This window comes from Opisthocomus hoazin, chromosome 5 (genome assembly GCF_030867145.1).
Source record: "Opisthocomus hoazin isolate bOpiHoa1 chromosome 5, bOpiHoa1.hap1, whole genome shotgun sequence".
In the NCBI taxonomy this organism is placed as follows: Eukaryota; Metazoa; Chordata; class Aves; order Opisthocomiformes; family Opisthocomidae; genus Opisthocomus; species Opisthocomus hoazin.
The window spans coordinates 43,045,260-43,065,774 of NC_134418.1; the positions used below are offsets into that span (position 1 = coordinate 43,045,260).

Genomic DNA, 20,515 nt, shown 5'->3' on the forward strand with positions numbered 1-20,515 from the left:
CTGAAAGTTTTTGCCAGTACCTTTCCTAACAGCTCAGTGCTCATACAGTATCGGAAGTATGGTAGCATCCAAGAACTGGGACAGACTCATTTATCTCAAAGCAATTTAAGACACCTGTTTTGTCATGACGTAGGTATCAGCAAACAAAAACCCCTTCATTTAAATAATGGCTCTTAATTTTTATTTCTGTTTACACTTCAATTGTTTTCTAAAGAAAGGGTCATTTTTTCTAGTTCACATAACCATCAAAAATTTTTGCAAAGGAAAGAAACCTTTATGTTAAATGGACTTCTTAGGATTTCTAACCAGAAAAAAACTAGAATATGCCATATTTCTTAGGCAATTTTGTAAATTATACACTCAGCTTCTTACCTGTTACAATGTTTTTGTTCTAAAAGATTGTCAGTGATAACTTTTTTGCTTGCCGGTTTATTTTGTAAGTCGCTTATTGTCGGTCTCCATTCCAAAGAAATGGGAATGGAAGTTACATACTCAAAGAATATTTGAATCTTGTCTTGTATGAGTTAAATATGAGTAGCTAAACTATTTCTGATAGAAAAGAAAAAAGGAGCATTCTTAAAATAATAGGTTATTCTTTTTGCTCAGTATCCCTCAGATTTTCTGAAGGACCGGGAGGCACCTTTGGAAAGCATATGCTAGGCATTTGAGTAGTATAAATGCCTCACTCTCCCTGAAACCAACAGAATAAACTGATATTTATCACCCCTTCAGCTGACCGCAAGCTTGGCTCTAAGAGATGCAACTTGCTATGTGCTCTGAAAAATTCTATACTAGCCTGCCTTGGTGCCAAAAGTAATCTTGAAAGTATGGTACGTTGTCCCAGGTATTTAGGACTAGTAAATTATAGCCCTTCGATGCATCTTTTTATTCATAATTTGCAACTAAGAGAGAAGAAAGTTTGTTTTCTCTTTTTCAGTTAGGTTGCTCAGTTTTGAAATAGCTATTTCAAATGATGAAAATGCTCTTTCAGTGCCTGGTGAACTGAAACAAAAATAAACAGATTAAAATCACAAAGAAATTAAATAATTTTTTTCAGGAAAAGGGTGAATATCAGCATTTGTTCCATTGTAGTGTCTGAAAATAATATGTATATTTATTCAAGGTAGTGACATTGTGACTTTTAGAAAATTCAAGCTGATATTAAAAATGAAAGAAATGTTCCCTTAGGTTATACATGCTTGCAACAGAACCACTTTTTAGAAAACTACATTATGAAGAGGGCTAATTAATGTAACATTTTGCATTTTGAAATTTCTTACCATCATATTTTAATTTTAAAACTTAACATTGCCTGTTGAAATTTTAAATGTAAGCTGAAAAAATATTTCCATAGAAGAAACTGCTACATAAAGTTGTAAAAAATCCATTAAAAAGCAAATATTTATCTATGATGATAAACAGCAGGGAAAAAAGGCTGGAGAAGTTATAAACTTGAAAACACTTGTCCCAGATCTGACAAGCTTTATCTGTATTCTCCTTTGCTGGAGACTGGAAGATATGTCGGGGGGTATCAGTATACTCTTCTCTTGGCACTCACAGCTGGCTGTGGTTGGAGACATCAGGCCTAGAGGACTTTTGCTTACAGTCAGCTCTGCTATTGCTACATTCGATGTACTTATTTAGTTCATATCAGGGACATGTACCTAATTTTTAACCTGTAAGGAGTATAACCCTTTCTCATCTGCCTATTACAACTTACTCATAAGGTACACGCTACCTGGAGACCAGCAGGGGTAACGAAGAGTCATTATGTATTATGTACTTCTTACCACAGGATTTCCTGCAGGCCTTTGAGTGTCCAGAAGCTTTAATATAAAACAGGTTTTCAACAAGATGACTCCTGCATCGCTACTCCGATGCGAAACTGTTGTTGGCTGCCTATACGGGTCTAAGACAGAGATCAGTAATGTCAGTCAGGCTCTGAAAGCAAATGGTGGAAAACCCAATGGGAAAAGAGCAGACACAGTAACTTGTAGGCTCAATATCCAAGTGTAAAATAAATAATAGTATTAAATCTGGCCTAAATTGATTTGCAAGAAAGACTTTCAGAGGTGGCATACAGCAGAGGTACTGTAGAGTGGCAGGAATGGATAGTTTGCTTTGGAAAAACCAAACAGATGTAAAATTTTGAAAAAAAATAAGAAGAAAGTTTTGTTTTCTGGGACTGAAATGGTGCTGGACCTGTTCTTGCAGAAGTGTTGAAAACTTACAGGTGTATGTTCTCAGGAGGAGGACTCTAGGTCAGTAGTTTAGGAGTTCAACTCCTGGAGAAAAGAATTGGAACAAAAATCAGTGAGCTCAAATAGAAATGTAGAAGTTCCTGGTTTTGGGGAAGGAAAGCGTAAGACTCTTCAGCATAAACATTTCAGCCATACCGTCTGCTATGATGATTATCCAGCTCGCATGTCTTATGGAAAGGGTGCTAGGAACATTGGTGAAAGACCTTATCATGCTATCTTGATCCTTAGAATAAGTGTCTGCATTGATGACAACTCTCGTTTTGGTTTGCGAGTTGCTGTAATCTTTGAGTGTAGCAAGAGTGTGCAGGTGTGTTCATTCTGTCCTGAGACAGGTATAACACAACCTCACTTTGTTCTGGTTTTGTATCCAAGTGGAAATAGTCACCCGATGTTACCAGTTAGGTGCTCAAAAAAAAAGAGAGGAATGCTTACATGGACAGAGTCAGACATTGCTTGGACTCTTGAGGTCCCACACTGAAATGCCCAGAGATTTATTATTAACAGCATAAGTCACAGAGAAAGCAATCATGAGACTTCAGTATAAAGCTACATCTTAAAGCCTTCAGACATTCAGTCAGGGAAGTTTCAGAAGCCTGGTGGCAGCTTGGGACTCAGCTGTGATAACTCATGTGAATTTTCCTTATTGCTTTCATTTCAGTTGCAATCTGCCATGGGTGTCTCTGTGCAGTACGCATGACACTTATTTTGGCTTTAAGATCAGAAGGTGCCCGGCTGTATGTGAACAGACATATTTTTGATGACTTCTAAATTATCACAGAATCACAGAATCACAGAATCACAGAATAGTAGGGGTTGGAAGGGACCTCTGTGGGTCATCTAGTCCAACCCTCCTGCCGAAGCAGGGTCACCTACAGCAGGCTGCACAGGACCGCGTCCAGGCGGGTCTTGAATATCTCCAGAAAAGGAGACTCCACAACCTCCCTGGGCAGCCTGTTCCAGTGCTCCATCACCCTCAGAGTGAAGAAGTTCTTCCTCATGTTCAGACGGAACTTCCTGTGCTTCAGTTTGTGCCCATTGCCCCTTGTCCTGTCACTGGGCACCACTGAAAAGAGCTTGGCCCCATCCTCCTGACACCCACCCTTCAGATATTTGTAGGCATTTATAAGGTCCCCTCGCAGCCTTCTCTTCTTCAGGCTGAACAAACCCAGTTCCCTCAACCTCTCCTCATAGGGAAGATGCTCCAGTCCCCTCACCATCCTCGTAGCCCTCCACTGGACTCTCTCCAGTAGCTCTTCATGTTTCTTGAACTGGGGAGCCCAGAACTGGACACAGTACTCCAGATGAGGCCTCACCAGGACAGTGTAGAGGGGAAGGAGAACCTCCCTCGTCCTGCTGGCCACACTCTTCTTGATGCACCCCAGGATCCCATTGGCTGGTTGCTCTTCAAACGTCACTTCCTCCATGCTCAGGAGCGGTGCATCCCCCTGAGAAAGAAATCGAGCAAAGGAGGCAGGAGACCTGCATGGTTAAACAAGGAGCTTCTAGCAGAAATCAGGTGGAAGAGAATCACAGAATCACAGAATCACAGAATCAAAGAATGGTAGGGGTTGTGGGTCATCTAGTCCAACTCCCCTGCTGAAGCAGGGTCACCTACAGCAGGCTGCACAGGACCTTGTCCAGGCGGGTCTTGAATCAGAGAAGGAGACTCCACAGCTTCCCTGGGCAGCCTGTTACAGTGCTCCATCACCCTCAGAGTGAAGAAGTTCTTCCTCAGTTTTGATTCTAGCTTTTAAATTTGATTCTAGCTTTACCAAACATGTGGATATTCCATGGCATTTGGGTGAACATCTGCCAAAACAAAACTTTGCTACCTGTTCTCAGAAAGACAACAAAGTAAATTAGTCTGCAATGTTGTGCATCCAGTCAGGACAAATAGATACCATCCTTTGGTGGCAAGTAAGCAGTCCTGGTGGAAGCACAAAGAAAAGCCGATATAAAGGCTGTATTGCCTTCAGCAGACCGAGTATTGTTCAGGCAAACAGTATGGCACACAATTATTAAGAGCTTCAGTGATTTTTTTAAAAGAGAGACTATGTTTGTGAGGCAGATAAAACACTGTATCAGCCCGTGCTTAGAATGACATAGAACTAATTTCTAGTTTTACCTTTCAAAAGTGATGAAAAAAACTTGCTTGAAAAAAAGACTATGGTGAAATACTATCTTCAGCTTACGCTCCCTCTCATGCCTTCCCACAAGGTGGATGTGTCATATTTCCTAGATCAGTTCCCTATGGCTTGATCAGGCATTTATTTCAGTGGGAGCTGCTGAAAGCAGTCAGTTTTGAAAATGAGACAAAATTTTTTTTAATTGGTTGATGTTGATCTGAAGATGTGCACTTTCCAATTTGTAAGAAGTATTAATTTTTCTGGCAGGCTGCATTATCTCTCAAAATGTTTCTTTTACTTAGAAAGACTAATCATAGTCTGTAAATAATATATATGTGTATATTAATTTAATAGAATTTATTTATTTTTTTGCAATGTGATCATGAGTTAAGCTTACAATGTGTATTTCATTTCTCACAGTTTATCTTGCGTCTTGTATGACCATATCAGAAACATTTATTATCACTTAATTACTGTCAGCAAAGTGAGTTGCTTTTGGGTTAACATCTTGTATGTTAAATCAATGAAGTAAGCAATCCCAGAGTGCAGACCTGTAATTTTATCCAAAATTTTAATCCTTTTCTGTAATATTGTTCCACACAGCTTTATAGTATAAAGGCACCCAGGGATTTATTTGTGCTTTGCAGTATTGCCAATTATATTATATACAAGTGCTTTTTAACATCCCTTTGAAGTACTTTTTTCAATCTTTTTAAAAACACTTTTATCTAAATTTATGTACTGGCTAGCAGACCCATCTTACCCTGTCTGAAAGAAAATTTGAAATTTTCTGGATGAGTGCTGTGCTACACTGTTAAGAACTATGACTACTGTTTATTCTTTTTTAAGAGCTACAATACAGAAAGCAGCTTCATATAATTTAGTATCGCTTCAGCTCTCCTTAGTTTGCACATGCACGACCTCTTCCATTCCTCTATGCATTCTGGGGTTGCCTGCCAAGAAATGAAGGAAAACCACCACCAGTACAAGTTAAAGAAACCTCAAATAACGACAACGGCTCTGTTGCACTCACCACTTGCATACATAAGAAAAACTGGTTCAGTGTGCAATCTCATAACTTGTTACATTCCACAAAAACACATTCAAAATTTACATGAAAGTGGGAGGCTTCTGGAGCACACAGTAGAGCTTTTTCAATAAGCATTTTTCCTGTATCCTAAGGCAAGAAACGAAGCATGATTGCTCAGTTGCTGTAAGTCTTACTGCATTGTTATTTATAAGTGATTTAGAGTAATGTAAAGCAGAGATAATTTCCTTTCCAAATTGTTTGCCTTTCCTCTGCAGAAATATGAAACAAATCTGTAGTAGATATACTTAGTTCTTCTTCCTTTGAATGCTGATACTGATTTTTTCTGCCTATTGACCTGTTCACAGTATTTCTTTTGGAAAAGAAATTGTTCTCTAACCATGTTTTTCCCAAGTTAACATTTTGGTCGAATTCTCAACAGCTCTGGAAATGGAAATAACTTCATTGGTTTCAGTAAAGCTATGGCAAGTGACACACATTAGGATTTCATTCTGCTCTTGAAAGTAGAATAAAAGCACAAGAAACAGTAGAATATTTCACACTATGTCCTGCCTATTTAGCTCAGGATCCAGTAAATTCCTGTAAAAGTATCACTGTAAGAGAGGGTCGTAGATAATAATTTTACTTTTTTTAAAAGGCTCTCAAAATACTGCCTTACTCTACCATTTTGAGATCCTCTGTTGCAACTGTGTTACAGTCCTCTATTAGCGTATGATATTATTCACAGTCTCTGAGCTAAGTATTTTGCCAAGTCTGAGGTATTATTTGTCCAGCAGTTGCTCCTGTGATAACCATTTTATGGTCTCAGGATTTCCAACTTCTATGTATCAGTATGGCATCCTGTATACTTTTGACTGTTTAAGTTTCTGTGTTTGGCACTGGTTTAGATTTTAACAACCTACTCCTAAACGCAGAAAAATATTATCCCTAATTGTATTTTTCTTCCTGTTGGATATTTATTGCCATGGCATAAAAATATCACAAGCAATATTTACAGAGAGTGCCTAGCAGCATATATAGATCAGGACACATTTTGCCAAACAAACTTCAGTGCTAACTAGTTCTGGCTCTTTTTTTGTGCGTGTTTTATTAATGTCCTTTACATTTTGAATCTCCTGTGATTCAACTGCTTACTAATCTGGGAAAGTATACTCTGAAAGGCCATTTCACTAATTATTGCGTACTACGTCCTGAGGAGGGTTGTTTGGGGATAAATGGTCAAAGCTAATCATCTGTGCCCTACAAATGAGTTTTTCACTGTGTTCTTCCTCTCTGCTTTACTGACTATGCCTTTAACTAATTAATTTTGCCACTACCAAAACTTGGGACTTCTCTACTAATCACACTGTTTGTCAAGCAAACCTAGCATTAATGTCATATATGCTTGCATTGGGACAACAATAAGTTGATCTTTCATAATTTAATGAGTGATTGGTACCTTGAAAAGACTGACATTACATGGAAGGATGTAAAAAAAAAAAAAAAAAAAAAGTAGTATGTATCAGCTTTCTTTTCTGGTTGGATTTTGCCAGCTGGCAAACAATGCTCAAGAGAGATCCTGAAATGACAGAGAAGGGATAAGTCTAACCTATGGAGTCAGCAACGTGTTTGGTGCTCTGGTCTCTGAATCATGTAAATAAGGACCTGGCATCCCTGTTTCAAGCAGAGCTATTACTGGGAGAGGCCTGTGGTCATGGAGTATGCATTGTTCTGAGACTACTACTGGCAAAGAAGTCAATTTTGAATGAATTAGTGAATGAAGCAGACAGACTAAAATGAAAGCTCTTCATTTACAATATCGTTATTTATATTCAACTAGTAATATTTATCTCTAAATACTGCAGTACTTCTGTTGGGTTTCACTGCTCCTGTGACTGTAAGGTTTTATGGAAAGGTATAAAATCATGCTTTGCACCAAGGACAAACTTCCTCTCTGGCCTGTAGCCAAGTATAGGACACATCTTCATAAGGCAATGGTATGAGCCCTAGGCGTTATGTATGTTTTGCAAAAAAAGGTCAAAGGAGATATTTAACTTCTTACATTTAAAATTCTGATGTTTTAAGATATTGAGTGGAATAGCAATGACTCTGTGACCTTTTGGCAAAATTTTCAAACAGGCATTGTAAACTTTACTTTCTGGCATAAATGCCAGTTAACAAGAGCACATAGAAGAAGGAAGTCCTACTTGGATGACTGTCAAAAGCAAATGAGCAAGTATTTAAGCAAACCAAGAACATGTAAATGCAAAAGTGATTAAACTGAAAGAGTTTTCTGCCATGCTGATTACTGATGAAGGTCAGCCCTACTCGCATACAAGCAGAATAAGCTAGATAGAATAGTGCTCCACAGGAAATTCACCACTGTGCAATAAAAACAAGGAAAGCTGTAGTTCTTGGAGAGGGAGGTGAAGGGAAAGTAATCAGATGGGAATAATATTTTTTAAAATTGCTGCTTTTAAAATTTTTAAATGCTTTAGCCTGTCTGATTCTAGCTAAATACAAAACTTCTGAGAAAGCACTTTAACCTTGTGGAATAAAGGCTTGAAGACATAACAATCTAAGGCATATTTTGCCTCTTACCCAGACAAGCATTCAAGCATGTGATTCAGTTTAACACTCAGTAATTCCACTGACTTCCTTTCTGGATCAGTAAGTACAAGCTAGACAGAAGCTTGGAAAGCTCACTCTTTGACTTCAAACCTTGAGGAGGAGAGCTGATGGTAACACCTGGTGGAGCTTGAGGGCTGATTCCTAGGCTTCTATGCAAAGATGCATAGGAAGGGGAACAGAAACTAAAATGGCTGTGGAATCACAATGGATTCAGGCACCATGATAGTAAAGAAGCAACTTTTCAATGATTGCTGCATCAGTGTTTTGAACGGAACTTAGCAGAGCTGTAAAATATGTTTCTTCAATAGATGGGAATAGTCTATAGAAATTGGGAAAGGATTTAAGGCACTAGTACTAGATCCCATCACAGAAAAATATTACTTTCTATTGATATTAGTAACACACAAATGAAATTACTCTCAAGGTGTGTTTATAGGGCTGTACTTGTAGGTAGCATCTGTTACAGAATTTCTTATTGTCTCAGAGTACATTAATGTGGTTCTCTGTTTTTATCTCTGAATGCTATCCCATCAGAATAAATACACTGACACTGATACATATTCAGGGTTTTTTCATTCGTATCTCTTTGGTTGTTCCCTTCAAACTCCCTAGAGGGACTCAGGAATGAAGGAGCAGAGGGATCCTTCAGTGAGTCTGCTCCTTTGACTTGCAGTGTTTTCCAGCATTTACTCCATAACAAGGCACTAAGATCATGTCTTTCCTCTAAAACTTACTCATCATCCATGAAAATTTGGTTTCAAAATTACTTATTTAAGGACTCAACACTGAAACATCTATCTGCTTCAGAACTGTTGCTTTCTTTATGGGCTCCGTTCCTTTTTTAGTCACTTCACCAGTTTATGAAATCTTTACTCTCCATGGCTTCTCTCCTGAAAAAAAAAATTTAAAAAACAACCAAAAAAGCTTCTTTTTTACAAGACTAGGATACAAATGGGAAAAACATCTGATCTTCTTTCCAATCTTTTATAGAATGTGACACTAAAAATGCTCTGTACGGTTCTGAGCGTAGAGAAGGAGTTCAAATATCATGCATAATACACAGCCTTAAATAGATGCAGTGCTCTATTTGTACAGCTATTTGGTGATTTTTCCCCTTGAAAGGGATTTCCCTAGCACAACAGGATGGAACAATTAATTAGTGGAGCCAACAAACAGAGAACAGCAGAACAAGAACTGTAGAATGAGATTTGGTTGGGGGAGGAGGCAGAGTTCTCTAAAAGAGGCTAGAATTATTGTGGCAAAGCAGAAGGAGAATGACAGCAACAGTGCAAATGAATGAGTGTAGAGTGCAGCTCTGCACGATGTAGATGGTACTTGAATATGGATCTGAAAAAAACACTTTATGCCTGAGATGTTGCTCAGTAAAACCTCCAAGGACTAGAGCGAGCTGGGGGTGATGGCGTGATTTTAGAGGGAAATTTGCAGCAGTAACAAAGAAAACCAGAGATGATTTACAACCCTTTGTCACACAAGAAGTCAAGGAGTTGAGGGCACATATCTGTAGAACAGGGCAGAAATAGAGACTGAATAAAACAGGATAAATAGTTTGCAAGAAGAGGTCTATTGCACTAGAAAATGAAGATGACAAATGGGCAGAAACAAAATATTGTGTGGCAGCAAATAAGAGAAGAGTAACATATCATACACCATACACACAAAAAAAGAGAGAGAAACCAGGAAGCCAAGGATGAACAAAAATGGAATACTGGGTGTCACAAGACACAACAGTCTGAGAAGGATGATTTGCTTACAGGAGTAAGGAAGAGCAGGAGTAGTGATGCCTGTCAGCACCATTGAGACTAGCCAGAAAGCCTGGAGGCAAAGGGAGAAAGGACGGGTCAAGAAAAAAGTTGTATGCTAGATGTCAAAAAGTTAGAGATAAATTGAGAGTAACCAAAAATTAAGCAGGTTAGACTTTGGGTTTTTTGGTTTTTTTTTTCCGAGGAGGGAGGGTTTTTTGCAAAGAGTGAGAGATTCTTCAGACATTCCAGGATTCTGAAAGAACTGCACATAAAGTTCTGGCAGTGGAACGCATTATTGGAGGATGAGCCACCAGTGGGATACAGTCATGAAGAAAACATTGGCACTAGCCAGTTCCCTAGTTCCTATGGAACTTGAAAATATTAGCACCAGTTGCTAAATCCTTCGTGAGATCTCAGTGTGTTGTACGCTTCTAGTCACTCATTTTCAAGAACAGTGAAGCAGGTGAGGACTGCTAGGAAGATCACGAAAATGGAGGCAAATGTCTGCAAGAGATTGCATTGTATAGTTACAGTGGGTTGACCATGGCTGGCAGCTAAGCTGCTCTGCAGTTGCTTTCTTACTCACTGCCCCAGCCAGACAAGAGATAGAACTGGAAGGGTGAAAGTGAGAAAAACTCAGGGACTGAGATAAAGACAGTTTGAGAAGTAAAGAAAAAAAGGAAAAAAACCTCACTAAGTAATGCAAAAGCAAGCACTCCCCACCTCTCACCAGAAGATCGTGGCCGAACCAGTCTCTGAGTAATGACTACCTTTGAAAACCTCACCCCCACCACCACCCACCACCACCCACCACCCACCCACCCCCTTAATGCTGAGTGTGATCTTACATGGTATGGAGTGTCAATTTTCTCAGTCTGGTCAGCAGTCCTGACCACATCGCCTCTCAACCTCTTGTTTCCTCCCAGCCTACTTGCTGGGGGTGGCAGGGGAGAGCAGAGTGAGAAGAAGTGAAGGCCTTGCAGGAACTGTTCAGCAATAGCTAAAACATTGGTGAGTTATCAACACTCTTTTGGTCACACATCTGAAATATAGCACCATACCAGCCACTATGAAGAAAAGTAACTCAATCCCGACCAGACCTAGCACAATAGTCTAGCAAAATGTTGGCTGAGAGAAGACTACTGTCTACTTACTTATCAGAGGGATCCCAATGAAGGAAAGAGCTGCTTTCCTTCACTGCACTGAAGTACAGTGTTGAAAGCATGTGTACACGTAAACAAGAGGTGGTTGAGGACCTGTCATTTCAGGACCTAAATTCTCTAAAATAAAAATACAGTTCAACATAAACAATAAAAAATAGTGGACATTTGTTGATAAAACCAACTTGCAGAGGAACTAAACTTTCTTAGTTATAAATATATCACAAGGATTGACTGAGAAATTTATGAGCAAATCTTAATAAAGAAATTTAGGTATATGGTATGTAGGCAAACAATGTAATTTTAGCTTTCAGTATTTTCCTTCACAAGTAACTTCATTATTGTAAAAAGCTATAAATATTTTCTTTTGACGAACTTAGACTGTAGTTTTTGTGACAGCCAAAACAGTAAAATCAGCAACTGTTTCTGCCTTGTTAAAGAAAAGTTTGGTCATTTGCTTACACGTTTGCTTCTTTTAAGAGAAAACAGTACTATTGTGGCTTAGATTTTACTCAGTGGTAACTGCTCTTAAAGTGCTTCATTTTAACTTCATTATAAGAAAACAACATTCCATTATTGTGCATATCATAATGCTCAATTGCATTGTGGGACAATACATATTAATTTAAAAAGGCTTTAAACCTTAACCTAGAGTTGCTGGTTATCAGGACACAAGCTACAGATAAAAATATGTTATGTATTTAAATATGAGCTGCTCCCTTGTCCAGAGTTCAAGCTTCCATAAAATAAGTCAGAGACATAATAAAGACAGAGAGGAATTGGTTAATGATTAAACAGAGTAAGAAATGAAAAACTGACACTAGTGAATTTTAAACTTACAACTATGTGTGTTCAAGGCAGGAGAATAATTTGTCAAAGTATATAAGTGAGCTAACATTCCTTATGTTGTTGAATAATAGCTTGGATGAAATAATGAAGAAAATCAAGTAGAAAATGGCCCTGAATTGTTGAAAGGAATGTATTAAGTGGTCTACTGGACATTAAGAACCTCTTTCTATATAAATAAATGGAACACCCTTTAGAGTACGCATGTAGTATATTTTTTATATATTTTATAATCAGTACAAGTTCTCTATTACTTTTGAAAAATTAAGCATTCATTTCAAATTAGCAATGATTATTTCATTACAATAAAATGGTTACCTACCGTATTTAAGAAAACCAAAGATCAATACAACTATATTAATCATTAAGAACACAGTGTTCCATTGTCATCACAGTGAACAACTATTAAAAAAGGAAACAAGTGAAAAACTAATGACAACCCTGGCCCATTATTCATTAGGTACTGTAATGTATTATTTTCCTCACCTTGAACGCTTTGTTCTGTGGCATAAATTTGACAATGCATTTGGACTCAAATCGTCTTTTTAAGGCCCCATAATACTAATTATGAAACACAAAGCTGGTAAGTGCTTATCATAGAATCATAGAATGGTTTGGGTTGTAAGGGACTTTACAGATTTTCTGCTTCCAGCCCCCCTGCCATGGACCCAACATAAGTCTTTCATATTTTCATTTGTAGCCACCTCATCTCATTTGATAAAAAAATGGCTTGTAAAATTATTGTTATGGGTTTGTGTGGCAAGGTTTTGGTGGCGGGGGGACTACAGGGGTGGCTTCTGTGAGAAGCTTTCCCCATGTCTGATAAAGTCAGTGTCAGCCAATCAGTGACAGTGGTAGCGCCTCTGGGATAACATATTTAAGAAGGGGAAGGAAAATAAACTGTGGTGAAATGGCAGTCAGAGAGAGGAGTGAGATGAAGTGAGAGGAACAACTCTGCAGACACCAAGGTCAGTGAAGAAGGAGGGGGAGGAGGTGCTCGAGACACTGGAGCAGAGAGTCTTCCCTTGCAGCCTGTGATGAAGACCATGGTGAGGCAGGTTGTCCATCTGCAGCCCATGGAGGTCCACGGTGGAGCAGATATCCACCTGTAGCCCATGGAAGGGATCCCACGCCAGAGCAGGTGGATGCCTGAAGGAAGCTGTGACCCTGTGGAAGGGACCCCATGCCAGAGCAGGCTCCTGGCAGGACCTGTGGACCCTTGGAGAGAGGAGCCCATGCCGGAGCAGGTTTGCTGGCAGGACTTGTAACACTGTGGGGGACCCACGCTGGAGCAGCCTGTGCCTGAAGGACTGCACCCCTTGGAAGGGACCCACACTGGAGCAGTTTGTGAAGAGCTGCAGCCCATGGGAAGGACTCATGTTGGAGAAGTTTGTGGAGAACTGTCTCCAGTGAGGCACCTCACGCTGGAGCCGGGGCAGAGTGTGAGGAGTCCTCCCCCTGAGGGACAAGGAGCGGCAGAGACAATGTGTGATGAACTGACCACAACCCCCATACCCCATCCGCCTGCACTGCTCACGGGGAGGAGGTAGAGAAACGGGAATGAAGTTGAGCCCAGGAAGAAGGGAGGGGTGGGGGGAAGGTATTTGAACATCTGGATTTATTTTCTCACTATCCTACTCTGATCCTATTGGTGATGAATTAAACTCCCTTTTCTCCCCAAGTTCAGTCTGTTTTGTCAGTGATGGTAATTGGTGAGTGATCTCTCTCTGTCCTTGTCTCGACCCTCGAGCCTTTCGTCATATTTCTTCTCCCCTGTCCAGCTGAGGAGGGGGAGTGATAGAGTGGTTTTGGTGGGCACCTGGCATTTACACAGGCCAAACCAAAAAAATGATCAAAATGTAAATGTATTGCAAAATGTTTCTAATAGATTTTAAATAATTTTATTAAAATGTGGTTTTTAAAAAGAAAACACACAATAAAAATGTATTTTCTTCAGCTGTAGCCAACAAATCAGATTTTAAATTTCCTTCAATATACTTCAGGTTTCCCCATAAGGCTGCTTTTGAGCTTCAACTAAATGAAAAAAAGCCAAAAAACAAAATAGGATATATTTTTAGGGATTATCAAATCAAATGAAAAAAGTTAGTATGCAGATTTAAAACAAAACAAAAAAAACCCAAACCATGACAACTTTCAGACCAAACAATGTTAACTGTGGAAAGATTACAGCCTTTCTGTCATACTATAACAGAATCTTTTGGCTCTTTTGACATAGCCAAGCAGTTAATATTTCTTTCCCACTATATTCTTGCATGTTTGGAAAATATTTATTATATTTATATGCACTTAATATTTTGGTTTTAGATTTCCATTTATCTTCAAAACAGTAACAGGCTGAGCCTTGTTTTTAGACGTGCGTTGGATAACAATAACATGGCATGTTCCATACTGAATTAGTTCAGAAACTGGATGAGATACTCCATGGTCTGACCTTACTTTAATTTAGATTATCTATTTATCATTCGTCTACATACTTTGTATTTAATAGGTTTTGAACTCAAGGGTTCACTGCTTTCTATTATTGAGTGTAGAATCACTCAATGCTTTCTATTATTGAGTGTAGAATCTTATGTAGCAATTAGGTTACTATGCTATTTCAGCTACATATTTGGGTTTTGGAAACAAAATAATTGCAATGTATTTAAAACATTTTCTGTTTATGAAAGTAATAAATATTCATTACAAATACTCAGCACAAGTTCCCTGTGACACATGCAAGTATTACTGTCCTGGCTTTCCCAGTAGATGCTTCAGTAACAGTTAGGTGGCTTTCAGCAAGTTAGCTGCAAACCTGAAAATGTATGGATTGACCTCCCATTTTGATATTTTTTACTACTGCACAGTGCTAGCTCTTGTTTTATTATGTTCTCTGGTCCATTTTTAAATACTCACTTGCAAGGTAGTGTGTACATTAACCACTGCTTAAGAAACATTGTTTGAGGCAGTTAATAGAAAAGTGTTGCATGTATGGTAAGAAATAAAACCTTGGACCAAAAGCACAGTTGCAGATAATTAACCTAGATCTGTGAAGGAACTGCATCAGCTTAAATCAAAGGGCTTGGGACTTTGGAACAAAGGTTCCCAGGCTGTGCACGGTGAAACTTGTGCTGATGTTCAACGCACAGCTCACATTGCCTCCTTATTTCCAGTTGTCAGACTCCACTGACAGAATTCACAAATCCATCGCTTCCCAGTATTAGATGTACATAGACTATGTAAAGAAGTATAAGTATATACTATATTTAAATATTATATTTAAGGTCTGTACACATAACTATAGCATTTGATGTATTCAGTGCAGTTTCACATATATGCAACTGCAATATTATAGGTAACATTCTAGTTGTAGGTAATTCATAGAATTTGGGTAGCAACATGTAACCAGAGGAAAGATCTTCAGGATGTAAAACAAAACCAAATTTCTTTAATATTGTCCTTGCATTAAATTTCAGTCTGCAGTGTGAACAGATAGATAAATAGGGAGCCCAGGATGAGTTCAGATTTTTAGAGTGTGTCTTCAGCATCTGATTTTCTACCAACTGTTTTGTAAAGTGATTATATATTTCTGCAAGCTACAAATCAGTTTGTCTTTTAATCTACACACAACAGATAGTCTTGTCTTGATTGGATGTCTTATTAAATTGGTTAATTAAGTTGGTACCAAAGCAAAATTCTATGAAATCAGATTATGACAAGCTATGGTCTCGGTTGTGTCTTTCAGAAAAAACACCTGCAAAGTATTTGTCTGCAAAATCAGCTGTATCTTCTTCTGAACAGCCATTTGTTTTGCCTTTTAAAGAATGAGATGGGACTAATCATCTTCTTCCTATGGTAAGTACAAAACCAATGTTAATTAAACAGTAAATACAAATTATTTATTTTTACTGTTACAGCTATTACTTGCCTCCAGTTGCTTTAGAGAGTGGATCCTCTCCTACCATGATGTGCAGTCCCCCATTGCTTCATAGGCCACAGTCCCTTACTTTATTGTCTTTCTCTGTCTAGGCTCAGTCTGGTCAAGAATGTGTCTTAATCCTAATCTCCGTGATAACCCTCAAGTTTTTGGGATTGTTGCATTTAAAGACCTCAATCAATTGCCATATGTCTTTGCAATGAAAAAACCACCATGTGTGAACATGTTTAAATATGTACACTGAATTATGTATATGACACACCTCCTTCCATTCTCACACCACTTCCCTATCTTAGAAAACTGTCCCTGCTTCTCAGGCCTCCATGCCCTAGTTGTTCTCTTCTTGTGCCCCTTCTGTCAAATCTGTTTTCTAAAGTCTGACATTTCTTCTTTCTCTCTGTCCCTGGCAAGAACATGGTAAGCCTCCTCTGATTTTTGTTATAAACCCCCTTTTCTTCCTTTCCCAGCAATGTTGTAATTTTTGAGCCTTTGGTTAAGGCTTAAATATTTAACAACTGCTTGTTTTAAACCAACCTCCCAAAACCATTGGTCTGTCTTTCCCTACATTGTCATACATTATTTATAGTACAGCAGTACTGAAAGGCATCCAAATTAAGGATCCAAGTGGGGACACATTAAAACCACAATTCACATTCAAAAAATCTTCCAAAGGAGAAGGAAATCTTCCTTCCACCCTTTAGTGGTTCACTTTGAGCAAAATCTTATTATAGCAGCAGGAAGCTTTCCTGTACACAAAAAATTACATCTAAAATGTAAAATCATATTTTTACAGGGCTTACAGTAGAAATTCCATAGGAACAGAAGGGGAAATTTTCCATATAAGAGACTTTGAAATTTGTGGTGGTTTGTATGCTTTAAAAGAATTGCAGGTATTTTGCGTTAAGTCGTTGAGCCTTTCTATGGCACTGCATTCTATAAAACCAGTCTTTAAAAAACATATTAACTGTTTATACAGTGTGACTCTGATATCTAGTTTTTATGTAGCAATATGATTTTATGGTTTGTCAAATATACTTGCCCCACACATTTACCATTTATATACATACATGTAAACAACGTATCTATAACATGTAAATAATCTCTGACTCTTTTTTTCGGCATAAACAATGTGTATACCTACTGTTTAACCTAATGGTCACTGTTTTTCTTCTGTTCCAGTGCTTACATACCAAAAACAGCAGCAGGTCACTGCAAGTGGGCGGAAGTTCTGAAAGATTTGGAACAGATCAAGACATCCAAAGTAAGTTCATTAAAAAGTCAGCATTTCATATAATCATAGAAGCAGACGTAATGAAATATTTAGCACTGCACTCAGCAAAGAAGTGTCAGTGACAGGGAGCAGGACAAGGGATGGGGTTTGTACAATGATGTTTCACGAGTGGAAGCAAAGGAATAGAGGATTAAAGGGGACTGGAGTTGACCAAATAATGCAGACTTTAGAATGAAATATTATTTTCTTTCTCATTTTTCCTAAGAAAAGGGGCAGTGGTCTGGGGAGTCAGCTTCTTCAGAGAAAGTACTGTGGGACTCTGGTGAGTGCTCCTCACAGTGAAGCCCAACCTGCAGGTTACTAGGTGACTTTAAGATCCCCTGACTTGCTAGCTCCCAGTACCTGGATGGATTGGGCCTTTGAACTTGGAGATAATCCATGTCTTGCAGAGTTAGCTTTATTGTCTCTAAATCTGTTGGTTAATGTTCATAATTCTAATTCTTGTTTTCTTTTAGGACATTGATGTCAGTTTATATACTGCAAACACAGATGAGGGTGTAAGTAAACTTAAAAGATGACCACAACTGGTCTAATATGGTAGCTTGATTTCTTTTCTAGCAACTTTGTCCTAAGGCAGCCTTGGTCTAATTTGAGAAAAGTTTCAGAAATCTCATAATGTGCCTTAGAAGTAACAGTTCTGTTAGTTAAAATACTTACGATAAATTATGTAAGCAGGTATTAATTATTTTTAATTTTAATCAGTTAAAAGGGATGATCCAAAATGATCTTACCAAAGCAAACACTGCTAAAATAATGCTGGTATTCCTTTGCAATTTGGGGAGAGAAAAAGTGACAAAGAAAACACTTCCAAAGATGATTATTTAACACCATGCACTATTTAATGGAATAAAATACTGGAGACGTAGAATGTGCAAAGTAATTGTCAGTATCTACCTGTGCATTTCTGTGCTTTTGCCATTGCTTAGTTTAGCAGCAAATACCTAGGTACTCTCAAGGATTTAGACTTCTGATAGTTGGAGATCATAATTTATTCTGCAAAAGATGAATTATGTTAATTTGTCAATATAATTCTTAATACAATCATCAAAACCTATGTAAAATATGATCATCTTAAATGCAGTTTTCATAATTCATTCCTGAAGAGACTTTTTCATAATCTGTTGCTGTGGAGCTCACTCTGCACTTCATGGGACTCATGCATCCCGCCAAGAAAATAAATCCAGTCAATACCCCACTCCTAGCAGTCACCTTTGGCATAGCCCTGGTGGAACTGGCTGGATTCATTGCTGTGCTAGTAGCCTGCTTCTGGGACATTGCTTTCGTGACAACATAAACATTCACATGAGGACTGTGCCAAACACAGACCACACATGAATCCTGTACATAAAGAGTTAATGAAAGATTTCCTAGAAATGATGGTCTCACTTAGTTCAGAATAGCCTCAGTGTGCATGCAGAACACAGTGATGTTAATGTGTTCAGTGGATCTGGCAAGCCTGAGAAAGCACAGTCTGATGTGTCTGCACAGTTAGCCCTGTACACGACAAGAAAAAAGGTCACAAAACATGCACGTCCACATCCACACACGTTCTCTTAACTGAACTGAGCCAGAGAGGTTAATCCATTGGAATGGCTGATTTAATACCTGGTAAAATCAGTGCATAAACTTGTGACCTTTGTCTTGACTACTATCTAAACTCCTCTGAGGTTCTCACCAGATTGAACATATACTTTGCTATTAGCAAGAACTCAGTTGAACAAGGAAGAAAAAAAATATCCATGCCCAAAAAAGCATCTCTTTATAGGAAAATACATTAAGCAGTGAAATAACAGAGAAAATTACAGCTAATTTAGATTGACAGTGTTTTCCAACTAGGCAGAATAAAGTGAACTTTTTAGACAACATGAGGAAGAACTTCTTCACTCTGAGCGTAATAGAGCACTGGAACAGGCTGCCCAGGGAGGTTGTGGAGTCTGCTTCTCTGGAGATATTCAAGACCCACCCGGACGCGGTCCTGTGCAGCCTGCTGTAGGTGACCCTGCTTCAGCAGGGGGGTTGGACTAGATGACCCACAGACGTCCCTTCCAACCCTGAACATTCTGTGATTCTGTATGATTCTGTGATCTTAGCAAATTGGCTGGCTTTTGTGTTGTTAGCTCTCACAACCAATCTTTGCAGATATTTAAAGTATTTGAAGACATATCCAGTAAATAAAAATCAACCACTTCGTGGTAAATTATACCTTACGTTCACCTGATGCTTTTTAATCATAAACCTATTACAACTTCATTTTTTTTTTCAGAAAGAATGCCAAGAACCTGTAATGAGATGCTTTTTCTTAGAGACGAAAGTGATTCTTCAAGAATGTCTTATCAAAAAATGTAGTAAAACACAGGACGTATTGAACATATGGAAAAATGGAAATGCAAGCTTAGAAAATAACAAAGTAGGTAACACCAGCAGTCTGTGGAAAAAAGGCAAATCAAAAGTGTTTCTTAAGTAGCAGAAGTACCTCTTTTGTTATATAAAAGGTGGGATAGTACAGATGAAAGCAAGTGGGATCTAGTAACCTGTACATATAACAATGAAAAAGCTACACATACAACAATGAAAAAGTAGAATTTAGTGCTTTTTTAGAAAAACACTTTCATGATTCCCATCAAAGCAAATACTTTTCGTTGTGCATGCATGCATATGTCAGGCTGTTTGGATGCATATATATAAATAACACTTTGTAACTTCAGTGTCTAAAGTCAGATATGCTCAGATACATACAGAAAAGTAACCTAATTTTCAAAGGGACGGCCACTTGCATCTCTGACTGAAGTGCTTTGTTTTTGAAAGATGATCCTACTCAGAAAGCAAGCCAGGAGCTCCACAGACCACAGTACTGTGGAAACCTCCAGCAATGCTTTCTGTAGGCATTGACTGCATTGGAATTACTCGCAAAAACAGACAAACAAGGGTTAGTGCTCTGTCAGAACAAATAGATCAGTATCCTGCTTTACTATTGTATCTTCTTTTTCAGTTGAATTCCACAACATCAGCAAAATGCAAAGAATGTGAAGAGTATGAAGAAAAAAATTTTACAGAATTCATACAGAGTTTTGTAAAGGTTATACAGAAGGAATGCAAACACTGACCAAAAGACAGAAGCTGGGAACCAAGATTCTTTCACTAACATCCTCAGAGAATTTAGATTATTGCGAACAGTAAACTGGAAAGAACATCACTTACTATCCTGCTTACATAGCATAACATGTAAACAAAGAATAATAAAATTGCTGTAATTCACAATATTCATAACTGAATACATACAAATCATATTACATATGAAATATAAATGAAAGGAATTTAACAGGGTTTAGAGCTTCTTCTTGACTTAAAGTGTCTTTACTTTTTGCTGAGTCCACCAGAAAAGAAATCTTGCCTAACTTACCAACCTTTCAACAAAATTCTCTAAGATCATCTCAGGATATCTGCAGTGGCAACCTCCTCATCAACATCAGTTCAGG

At 38.3% G+C, this 20,515-nt stretch overlaps 1 protein-coding gene across 13 annotated transcripts in view; it reads left to right on the top strand.

Annotated features, from left to right (window-relative positions):
* IL15 (interleukin 15) overlaps positions 1-20,299 on the top strand; it is a 62,143-nt gene extending 41,844 nt beyond the window's left edge. For 11 of the 13 annotated variants that reach the window (XM_075421020.1, XM_075421025.1, XM_075421014.1 and 8 more), the window contains 6 exons: positions 15,557-15,666; positions 16,928-17,009; positions 17,245-17,301; positions 17,495-17,536; positions 19,303-19,446; positions 20,029-20,299. In XM_075421020.1, the coding sequence (XP_075277135.1) occupies positions 15,557-15,666; positions 16,928-17,009; positions 17,245-17,301; positions 17,495-17,536; positions 19,303-19,446; positions 20,029-20,142 (549 nt within the window). In that variant the 3' untranslated portion in view covers positions 20,143-20,299. The remainder of the gene's footprint in view (positions 1-15,556; positions 15,667-16,927; positions 17,010-17,244; positions 17,302-17,494; positions 17,537-19,302; positions 19,447-20,028) is intronic. The other 2 variants (XM_075421027.1, XM_075421023.1) reach the window with 2 other exon arrangements.
* The last annotated feature ends 216 nt before the right edge of the window (positions 20,300-20,515 follow it).